General features: G+C 45.7%; 1 protein-coding gene across 1 annotated transcript in view; it reads left to right on the top strand.

Moving 5' to 3' along the window:
- LOC147625027 (phytepsin-like) overlaps positions 1-7,591 on the top strand; it is a 10,014-nt gene extending 2,423 nt beyond the window's left edge. The window contains exons 4-13 of the mRNA XM_086818256.1: positions 163-275; positions 360-528; positions 610-649; positions 5,682-5,746; positions 6,032-6,145; positions 6,247-6,305; positions 6,544-6,697; positions 6,837-6,956; positions 7,123-7,205; positions 7,313-7,591. Coding sequence (XP_086674382.1) covers positions 163-275; positions 360-528; positions 610-649; positions 5,682-5,746; positions 6,032-6,145; positions 6,247-6,305; positions 6,544-6,697; positions 6,837-6,956; positions 7,123-7,205; positions 7,313-7,397 — 1,002 coding nt within the window. The 3' untranslated portion in view covers positions 7,398-7,591. The remainder of the gene's footprint in view (positions 1-162; positions 276-359; positions 529-609; positions 650-5,681; positions 5,747-6,031; positions 6,146-6,246; positions 6,306-6,543; positions 6,698-6,836; positions 6,957-7,122; positions 7,206-7,312) is intronic.
- The last annotated feature ends 3,850 nt before the right edge of the window (positions 7,592-11,441 follow it).

Below are 11,441 nucleotides of genomic sequence, written 5' to 3'. Positions count from 1 at the left end.
TATTTTGCATTAGGCTCTTCACTTGGACGGGGGAGAAGAAACCTTGTCTAAGGCAGGCAGCGGCCAAGATGGGCCCACTACCAACCTGGGCACCCAATGTGTATATAAAGGGCTTTAGTATGGCTCAAGTTCAAACAAGCATTGGGGGTGGTTTTGAAACAGAAATTCATGGAGGCAACAAAAGAGCCGGGGTTGACCTTTGTGCTTGCAAAGTTTGATGGCATATTTGGGCTTGGATTCAAGGAAATCGCAGTGGATGATGTCACTCCTGTTTGGTAAGATCTTGTGTCACTCGCATAAAATTTTCAGATTGAAGGGGTAGGTTGCTGAAACTATGATATTTTTTCTTTGGATTCTAGGTACAATATGCTGGACCAGGAGCTTGTTTCCGAGCCTGTGTTCTCATTTTGGTTGAACAGAAATGCTGATGATGACATGGGAGGGGAATTGATATTTGGAGGGATGGATGCCAATCATTACATTGGGGAACATACCTATGTTCCAGTCACTCGCAAGGGTTATTGGCAGGTTGTGCCGTCAACTTTTGAATCATATTTTCTCAAAGCTTAGAGAGTTTTATCCTGACACTTGTGTGTGTTCATTTTGCAGTTTGACATGGGAGATTTCCTCATTGATGGGGAGACCACAGGTATTGTCTGCAGATTTCTAGGTTTACATTGCCTCAGGCATAGGACTTCATTTGTACAATATGAGCTACACGAATGCTATGCACATGAACATGACACATACGAGCGCACACTGCACATGGCATCCATGCACACCTACCCACAATCAACCATGCACATGCATGCACATATCGTGCAGGAACACATCCACCTACATCCATAGGCACACCCGTGCGTGCACACATGCACTCCCTACACGCCCTCAATGTGTGCACTCCACACGCGCCCTCGGATAGGCCCACATGCATGCACACACACCTGGACCCAGTGCTCATGCCATAGCAACAAGAAATTGTTGTTTCCTGGTCAAAAAAACTTGAAGATGCCGTTTCTCTTGAGTCACCATTGTTTTGGGTTCTGGTCTCTTGCCTTATCTTCTTGCTAATACACCTTGCATTAATTCTCTCCTCGCACTCATTTTCTCCTCACCGTCTCCTTTAAAGTATGATCTACCTCCAGCAAGCAAGAGAGAGAGAGAGAGAGAGAGAGAGAGAGAGAGCCCTGCGTCTGCTTTAAAGTATGATCTACCTCCAGCAAGCGAGAGAGAGAGAGAGAGAGAGAGAGAGAGAGAGAGAGAGCCCTGCGTCTGCTGCCCACCCCACCTGCCCTCTACGCCTGCTGCCCAGCCCCCGCCTCCCTTTGCGCCTTCTTCCCCAGCCTTGCGAGCCTAGCGTGCAGCTGCTCCAGCCCTCCCCTCTTCATCGCCATTCGCCCAGCCCCCCTTCCCCTGCCTTCTTCGCCTTGCCCTTCTTGTGCGCTTCTTTCCTCCAGCCATCCCCTCCTCCTTGTGGTGCCCTGCCGGCCCTCCTGGCTGCCTGCCCACCCCTCCACCCATAGTTGTCACGGTACGAAAATACGATACCTCATGGGAATCTTTGGTACGATATGAAATTTTTGGATACCGTATGATAAAATACGGTTTTTTTTAAACACTTACAAACTATGGAGCTTCAAGCTTGAATGTGAGGGAAGGTTGGGGGGGGGGGTGGAAGGAGTCTACAGTGCTTGAGGAACTAGAACATGGAGATGTGTCTCTCCGAGTTGGATCTCCCAATTGTCTCCAAAAAAGAACTGGCATGGGTAATGCAATACCAAAGGTCTCTCAGTGTAGCGTTTATGACTAGAATCGTCCTTGCACAATTACGAGCAGTGTATCTAGGGTGATAGGTTTAGGGACTCCTCTCTAGATCAAAATGGCCATGTCCAAATCTTCTCCTTCGTACATAACTTGAGGATCTGACTGTTTAGCTTACCTATACCAGGGGTCTCCAAGTGATGTAGCAAGATTTTCTCATCCTACCAATCATGTGTACACTACCAATCTACCTTACCAGATTTTTTAGGTCTCTCAGCAACCCCATATGGAATACTAAGTGGACACAAAAGTTGCGGAGTATTGTGGGCATTTGGGATCTTTGTTAAGCAAGATTTCTATATTTTTTTCTCAAGGTGGGGGGGTTTTAAAAAAAAATTCGTATCGTACGATACCATACGGTACGAATGGGTTCGTACCGGTTCGAGAAACAACTATGCCTCCACCTCCTCTTGCCATTGCTCAAGGAGTGAGCCCCCCCCCCTCCCCCCAAAAAAAACCGGCCTTCACAGACTTGACGGGCGGTGAGCACAACGTAATCACACTTAAAACTCTTAATGAACTGGAATAATAAACTTTGCAAGAGGAAAAGAAAAAGAGATGGAGCTAGAGTGCTCCTGAACAAGAGTCCAATAGGCCCCAAAGCGTGGCGCCCCCGTAGGTATTTATTTATCTTTTGAGGCCTTCACAGACTTGAGGGGCGGTGAGCACAACTTAATCACACTTAAAACTCTTAATGAACTGGAATAATAAACTTTGCAAGAGGAAAAGAAAAAGAGATGGAGCTAGAGCGCTCCTGCACAAGAGTCCAATAGGCCCCAAAGTGTGGCGCCCCCGTGGGTATTTATTTATCTCTTGAAGTTGGCGTAGCCTTTGTACAACTTCCGGGAAGAGAACTCCTTGTTTAACGTAGAGGGAGTCTCTTCGAAGCTTTCACCCAATTTTTCACGTGGGGTACAATGGGCCTTGGCCCCCTTTTTATACAAATTCTGGCTAAAAAGCCCAGTTTTTTTATATATGAAATCTCATTGGACACTTTTATTTTATTGAAAAGCACACACACGGGAGATTTTTCACGCTGCTTTTCTCTTTCTGCATTTTGGGCGCTGCTCTCTCTGCGTTTAGGTTTCAGCGCTGCTCTCTCTCTGCGTTTTAGATCTCAGCGCTGCTCTCTCTCTACGTTTTAAGTTTTAGCGCTGCTCTCTCTCTCTCTCTCTCTCTCTCCTTTTCTGCTGTAGCCTGGCGCCCCTTCCACGTGGTAGGGCCACGTCATCCGGACGGGCTACCTGGCCTGTTGGGCTGCACTGCAGGGCTGCCCTTTCTGTTGCATCATCAAGCTGCTCTCTAACCGCTGCCCTTGGCCACCCCAATGCTACCCCGCCAGGCTGCCCCTTAACTGCTCCTCATGCAGTCCTTTGGGTTGCCCTTGGGCTGCTTTTTGGGTGGCCCTAGGATAGCCCCTTGGGCTGCCCTTGACTGTACAACAAGAGAGAGATGGTCTCGGCTGCACCTGCAAAACAGTAAGAAAAACATACCAAAATACATACATACACATACACACACACATGTACATGTATATACATATGAGCATGCACACACGTGTGCACACACACCAAGCATGTATCTGCACCCACACACGTGTACAAACTTACTCATGCACATACAGAGTAAAACATGATCAGTGAATGTTAACATGCTTAAACATAATCACAGTGCTTAAGAAAAGAGGTAAAATACTCAGTCCTGTAACAACCCCCCCCCCCCCCCCCCCCTTCTTGCGCAGCAGAGGTTCCCTGGTTCTCTTGCTTCATTCGTGTAAAAGGCCTCCGAGGCCTGTCTAACCAAGATCTACTTAACACAGCCCAACACAAGATTAGAGAAAACCAAATAAAAGGGGTGCAGGCAAGCTCACCACCCAACAGTAGGATCAGTTCTTTGATCCACCTCGAGACATGGGCTAAGGTTCCACTTTACAGATACATGCCAGTTAGCATTGGCATTCCATACCACGAGTGCATGTCCCAAGGGCCCTCGGCAAGACTATCTCCGAGCACCTGCGGACACACTTGGATTCTCCGTTCTCTGACATGGAGCTAGTAGCCGCATTGAGGCCTTTGCACGTAGGAAGTGCCGAGGAGAGGATGGTCTGCAGGTTTCCCTCTTCCTTTACCGTTGGGACCTCATGGAAGCAGGCTTTTGGCCTGCTTTCATTGAGGTTATGTAGACATGCCTACTTAGCGAGCGCATGTCCGAGGGTATGATATGCCTTATCTTGAATGAGGGTGGTGATCGCTTGGAGATCTGACAGTGGAGACCCATCACCCTAGAATATAAGATCTTAGCCAAGGCAATCAGGCTATGCCTTCAGCCTCACCCTGAGAGGAGCTTCCATTATGATCCTCCGCGACATGGACTTTACCATCCCACCGGATTGGCTTCTTCATCCCCCCCCACCCCCCTCCCCCCGGCGGGACCCCCGATATCCCATGGATGGCCGCTTTCACCCGTGCCGGAGTTCCCCTGGCACTTTTTGGTTTTGCACAGGGCAGCCTCATCAGCACTCACAAGGTCGGACCTGGCGGCCTCTTGACAGCTTCCGAGTGGCAGATTGGCGATGACCTTCCCTCCTCCCCTCAGCGGGTCCCCATGGTGGCCCGGAGGAAGTGGGTGACATATCCCTCTCCTCTTGAGGTTAGAGGCGTCACATCTTGGCGCTTATGGCTTTGAGAGAAGAGTCCACTGGTGGGGCCCCAAAGGGTGGCAGTGTAGAGATCCATTGATTCAGGATCCCGAGGAGATCATCCCATTCTTTGATTAATCTGCTCGGCTTGGCGGTCGGATCCTCTTTGAGACCACAGATGGCACCCGGGCCCCAGCAGCGCAGCAGTATTGGCAGGCACAGGGAGACCCATCAAGTTTCCTCGAGAATTTCTGGTAGAGACTGAGGATTTCTGGCAGAGACTTTGGTGCATCTTCCATCCCTGGAAGATCTCTTTCTTTCTCTGGCTCTAGCCTCTTAGCCCAGCAGAGCTTGGCTGTGGGGCATGTTTGCAGGCAGACCAGGGAGCTGCTGCTGCTGCTTCGGCAACCCTGAGGAGAGCCAGAGACATTGCCTGTGGGACTGCCCCAAGGCACAGCAGGTTTGGCAGCGCATTTTCTGCCTAGTCACGTCCAATCCAAGCACTGCCCGTACTGTCACATGGGGGGCAGTAGTTTGGGTTGGAGAGGCGGGTGAGGCCTTACTTTACAAGGATGATGGATGCAGGCTTGCTTTGAGTCTCATTCACATGCGCATCTCTGACGATTGTAGCGGCATCTCCGATACGGCCCTCAAATCCGGAGTCACACACTAGCTCGCAATGGGAGATCATCAGCAGCACAGTAGCTTGGCAGATATGGCGAGCCCCATGCAGCGAGGCCATTGATGGCTTGATTATTTACCACCCCCCCCCCCCCCCCCCCCCCCGCAGCCCCTCCCCTTTTCTCCCTCCCTCCTCAAACAAAAAAAGCAGAGATCAGCCGTTCCATTTGTGGTTGATCTCATAATAAAACTCTCTGGGGCTGTTTTAACTTTTGAGCTCTTGACCGGTGATTCAGAGCGCATGCAGCAGCGATGTGAGGCTTTCTTCCATGTGTGGACCCCCGGACTCTTTCTATCCAGGGAGAACGGTGGAGCCACTTGGCACTACAGGGCCCAATGTAGATTTTCTCCCCATCTCCAGTTGAGTAAGTCAGCACACACGTGCCCCCTCGCACCCCTGTGCACTCTCACTCATGCACTGCTGACACAACTGAGCACACTTGCCCACATACATGCACACCACACCTGCGCACATGCAGGCTGACTGTTACAGGTATTTTGGTACAGCAAACCTCATTTGGAGGACTTTACTTGTGTTCAGGTTTCTGTGCGGGTGGCTGTGCGGCTATTGCAGACTCGGGAACTTCTTTGATGGCTGGTCCAACGGTAACTTCCTCCTAGGCGAGGATGCTATTTTTGTTGCGTTTAGTCACATGTAGTATACTAATTTATGCACTTTTTACATTTGCTGAATAATGTCTACCACTGCTGATGGCATGCATTGGTACATGTGATAATCAGATGTAGCGTACTAATGCATGCATTTTCTGCAATATGCTTGCAGCCTACATGAAGTAGTCAAGTGGGACGGTTTTTGGATATAGCATGCAGGCTGTATTGAGTTGTCAAGGACTGTTCTTGGATATAAACTTCGTGTAATGTTGGTGACAGGGAATAGTAACAGCCATCAATGAGGCGATCGGTGCAACAGGATTAATGAGCTGGGAGTGCAAGGCTATTGTGAGCCAGTATAGTGATACTATCATTGAAATGCTTCTACAACAGGTTTGATGTTAGTCGTTCAGCACCCTTCAAAGTATGTTGTCTCAGGAGAGGTGTGTCCTTTGTTACAAAGCTTGAAGTGTCGTTTGTTGCCTTGCTTACAGATGAGCCCACTGAAAATATGTACACAAATTGGAATGTGCTCCCACATGAAGCAGTTCAGGTGAGTTCATATGTGCACGGGATGGGGTTCGAAATTGCTTTCCATGTCCAACTACCCCCACTGGTGGTCAGATTGTAAGACCAGCACCACTTTTGGGGAAGATGTGTAAAATCGCCCAAGTCTATGATATACAAACCTTTTCGTCTCAAATGTGGGCTTTTGTTGTGCGGCCATGTTTGAAAGTTTTGACAGTGACGTTAAGTGTCATGATGCCCGATATGGTTTTTTTGGTGGCCAGCTCAAATCTAGCAAGTGTGGTTGATGGAGCCCGTGAAGGTGCCCATGGTTTCAGAGATGCTGGGTGCTCAATTTGTGAGATGGCTGTGATCTGGGCACAAAATCAACTGATGAACAATCAATCTTCCGAATATATCAAATCTTACCTCAACAATGTAAGGCAACGCGCACAATTTGTTGGTGACAGCCATGATGTTTCAGTCTCTCCATACCAAGTCTGCCACTGTGAGTCCGTTCCTTAATTTATTGAAATCAGCTTCCATTTGAGGTCTAACAAGTCAAACACTTGGTCAGATGTGCGAACACCTGCCTAATCCAAATGGAGAAGCTGTGGTGGATTGTGACAAAATTGCTTCCATGCCGGACGTCACATTCACTATTGGAGGAATGCAGTTCAATCTCACTGCAGAACAGGTTATTACTCCACTTTTGCTCTTGGTAAATTTTATTTGGGCCATCATGGAAGGGGGGGGGGGTGTGTGGGATGAGTGGGCTGGGGGGGCATGTGCAGGGTGTTGGGATGGGCATGGATGCATGTTTGCTTTTTTTGTTAGTATGTTTAACATCTGTTTTATGGCAGTACGTTTTGAAAGTTGGAGAAGGGGAACAAACACAGTGCATCAGTGGCTTTATGGGACTCGACATACCTTCCGGACCTCTCTGGTATGATTTCAGACTAAACCTGTGACTTAGTAGTAGAGGAGTTATTTCGGGGCTATAGGTGTAACACTGTAGTTTTAGTATCTCATCTCAATTTCAATTTCTGTCAGGATTCTGGGAGATGTGTTCATGGGAGCCTACCACACGGTCTTTGATTATGGAAACACTCAGGTCGGGTTTGCAAAGGCAGCATAAAGAAGTCTTTGCACTCGACAGCTATTACAAAACTCTAATATTGAAAACACCCCTATGTTCAAAATGCTGTACACAGGCTTCACTCTTTTGTACATAGAATCAACAATAATGATTGCTGTAGTATATAATAGTATACAGATGAATGTGTAAAGAATCATACTTGCATGTCATATTTATGCTTTCTTTATGACTTTTGAAATCCATTGTTTCTTGAATGGGGTATGTAGATGGTGCTTTCCATTTCCAAAGCAACTGTTGAAAAACAAGGGGGTGAGTTTCCTGCTGGTGAGTGGAAACATTTCGCATGTGGTGTGGCCTTCCTGCCTGCCCTTGGTGTTTGTTAAGTTTGGGAAATAACCTGAACTTTGGTATATCTTTCTGCTGCAGTAGCGGGAATGCATCTAAAGCAGTGCAGTTGTCCAACCCGCTACTGTTGTCTTTATCCATGCGCTTAACGCATGCTTGTTGTGAGGGTGGGCCATGAGGGTGTGCCTTTGTGCCCTAGTGCTAGCCTTCATCTTGACCGAACCTTCTTGAGAGCGTTTTTCTATGAAGATATGTCTAGCCTTCATCATTAGCTCTGAGGCTGCCTGGTAGAAACTCAGATGCTTATCTATGAACGTTTGTCTACTATGGAGACATGTCCTTGCATGATGGCTATGTACGAATATTTGTCCTTATGAGTGAACCTGCACACACTTATTCTTGGGTGCTGGTGACGTGTTGTAGTATTTAGTCTATGCTGTGCACTGATGATTTGAAGCTTTGTGAGACGACTCTCATGAAGTCAAGACCGCACTTTGGTTTTTGTCAAGTTTAGGAAATGACCTGAACTTTGCATGGGCATTTAATCTTTCCTGGCTTCCTGCTTGCCCAAGTCTACCAAAGCAATTTTTCGTCTAGGAAAAATAGTATTTTTCAGTCCCCCCCTCTTACTTTTTCCAACATTTCGATAGGAGTGCAGTTCAATGCCAAACCTGTACCACACACACACACATATGTATGTATGTATGTATGTGTATGTGTATGTATATGTATCTACATATACACATGCGCACACAGGCATATGTATACATGCATACATAGATATATGTACACAGAGATATATATTTATATTTGTATATAATTATATGTATGTATTATGAATTATATGTATGTATAATACGCACACGGGATATATATATATATATATGTATAACATGGAGTCTCTAAACCCGAGACATCCCCTCCACGAGGCCTCTGACCCTAAGCCCCCGTCTTACATGCGTGTGTGTGTGTGTGTGTGTGTGTGTGTGTGTGTGTGTGATACGCATGTGCTATTCTTGCACTTGATGCCATGTGGACATATCTTTACATAAAATGTAGTGATAATTAGCCCTTTTTGTGAGCTTTTGTTAGGTATAAGTTAGTCTACTGTAGAGGGTGTAGAGGTGTACTGGGCATTTTATTAGGCTTCCAGTCGGACGCACATGCATCAATGTAGCGTCATGAGACATGATTGGAAGAGCAAACCAAGGGCCACTAGGATCTACCTAAAAAGAGAAGATCTTGAGTAAAGGCATGGGATCCATAGAAATACCATTTTTAGACACGATGTGTCCTAATATAACTCTATTCTTCACTCAAAATTTGAATTTCAATGGATTTAGGGATATTCCATATAATCAATACCTTGAAATACCTTTCTTAAGCAAGCCGGATGTGGTCCCTCCACTTGGAATGAGCAAACAAATTAGCAATGAACACTTCAAATCATCAATGAACACTTTCAACTACTTTTGTAGGTAGCCCTTGAATTTGTGCACATAAGCCCTTTGAATGTTACGGTGGGAAGTCAGTAAATTTAAGAACTGCATGTTAAACAAGGAAACAACTTGCCTCATAACCTTAGAGCAAGGATAGTAACGCTTCAAGATCCATCCAAAATTCTAATCAATCAATTAGGACATTACTATGAGGATGATGACACAAATGCTACCATTTCTATTTATCATAACAGATATCAGGCAATTGCAATCCTAGGTGGCGGAGCAAGAGTGCATCATTACGGAAAAATGAAAAAAAATTATCTTGGAATAAAAGGATCTTATCATAAAGATGGTTGATGGAACAGTAGCAAGACCCATGGGAGTCTTACAAATGGCTCAAACTGAAAATGTTTTCATTCCGATATTATCACACATTCGTAGATTTGTACTATGTCATACTTAGCAGAACTTTCATGAGGGAAGCCAACTTATGCATGATTGGGCCGCCTTAGACCATTACAAAAAGATGTCCTTGGAAGTTCTAAAGGTAGACCTACAAACGTGGAAGACTCGTATGTCGACATTTCACAATCAAAGTTGTCAACAAGTTCAGATACCAAAGTATTACCAAAGGGAAGCACATTTGAAGATGGTTAAAGTGAAAGTGTTATTAGGGAGGACGTAACAACTTCTTGTGGAGTAAATTGACAGATGTCCCCACCATTGGCTAATATAGTCGAGGCCATAAAGGTGTGCACAAAGAGTTCTCCAAGAATTGGAGCAAGGAACTAGAGAGTCATTATCCTTGGTAAAACACAACGTAAGATCTAGAGCAGGTTGAGCCACAACTTTCTAGATCGGAAAGGCGCAACAGATATAGAGCTTTGGCAAAAGTTGAATGAAAAGCCAAGAGGATTGCACAAATAGAGGCAAAAGAGGATGATGGAATGGACCTAAGACCATCCTATGAACACTGTAAATTGTATATAGTGGATGACTAGACAATTATTTGCCTTAGAGCACAATGATCTTAGGAGGGTCAGGAAGGCGTTTCATATTACAAACCCACAGAGGTCAAGGAAGTAGACTTAGCCAAGCCTGGGAAGGAGCCCAAACCAATATTCATTGTTAAGGATCTGACCTCGAAAGAGAAAAGGAAGTTGGTGGACCTGTTAAAGAAGTTTAAGAATTACTTTGTCTAGAAATATACATATGAAGGGAATACCGCTTGAGGTGGTACAACACACGATTCCTATTATTGAAGGATCAAGACCAACAAGGCAAAGACCCTACCAAATAAATCCCAAATATTCAGCCATTATACAAGAGGAGATTGATTATTGCTATAGGATTCATTTATAATATCACCCATAGTCATTGAGCCGTATCAAGCGAAGGCTTGTTGTGGGACTAACGAGAGTTGTCACTCTCCACTTGAAGGGACAATCTTTGTTGAGAGTAAGAGCAACCATTTTGAGCAGGCACTCCACTAGTTGGTGAGGTCCTTGACAATGATAACATTGCAATGGGGCCCTTTGAGCAATTGCATCTATTTCTCTCCCCTTCCATTGAACAGAGCTTTAAAATAATGGCACTAGCGTAGCTCCTTGCATAATGTAAAAGCCAGGCACAATATCTTGTGGCTTCTCATAATAGTCATGGTTTAGTTTTGACTCATGAGGATACTCACTTTCCTCTAGTATTTCTTCAACCATAACTTGATTTATTAGAATTATGTTTAGTGGTTGAGGTGGTAGGATCAGTGATAGTAAAAGGGTACGTTGGGTACCCTATACATTCTCCATACAAAACTTTGTCCTTGTGTTTGCAATGGTCTAATATTACCATCGTGTTGGACCTGATTGATTGGTGTTATCTGCGATGGAGGTGGTAGGACAGGTGGTAGTAAGGGTACATCGAGTACCCTATCAATTCCCCATGTAAAACTTTATCCTTGTGTTTGTGGTGGTCCAGTATTACCATTGTGTTGGACTGGTGGTGCTAGTAAAGCTAGAGTTGTCTAGCTACTGGTAATTGCACTAGCAGTTGAGCATCATATCTACACATGGATGTATCATGGTTCCCCAAGCGTTTGCAATGGGCACCATTTCTACACATGGATGTATCGTGGTTCCCCAATCATATGCAATGGGCACCATTTCTACACATGGATGTATCGTGGTTCCCCAATCATATGCAATGTGCACCATATCTATAGATGGATGTGTCACGATTCCCCAAGCGTATGTAATGTGCACTATATCTACACATGGATGTATCATGGTTTCCCAATCGT

The sequence above is a fragment of the Cibotium barometz genome, chromosome 24, assembly GCF_041138505.1.
Source record: "Cibotium barometz isolate CiBa-2024 chromosome 24, ASM4113850v1, whole genome shotgun sequence".
NCBI classification, from domain to species: Eukaryota; Viridiplantae; Streptophyta; class Polypodiopsida; order Cyatheales; family Cibotiaceae; genus Cibotium; species Cibotium barometz.
The sequence above is the reverse complement of the archived record's forward strand: the minus strand, read 5'-3'. Positions and strand labels throughout refer to the sequence as shown.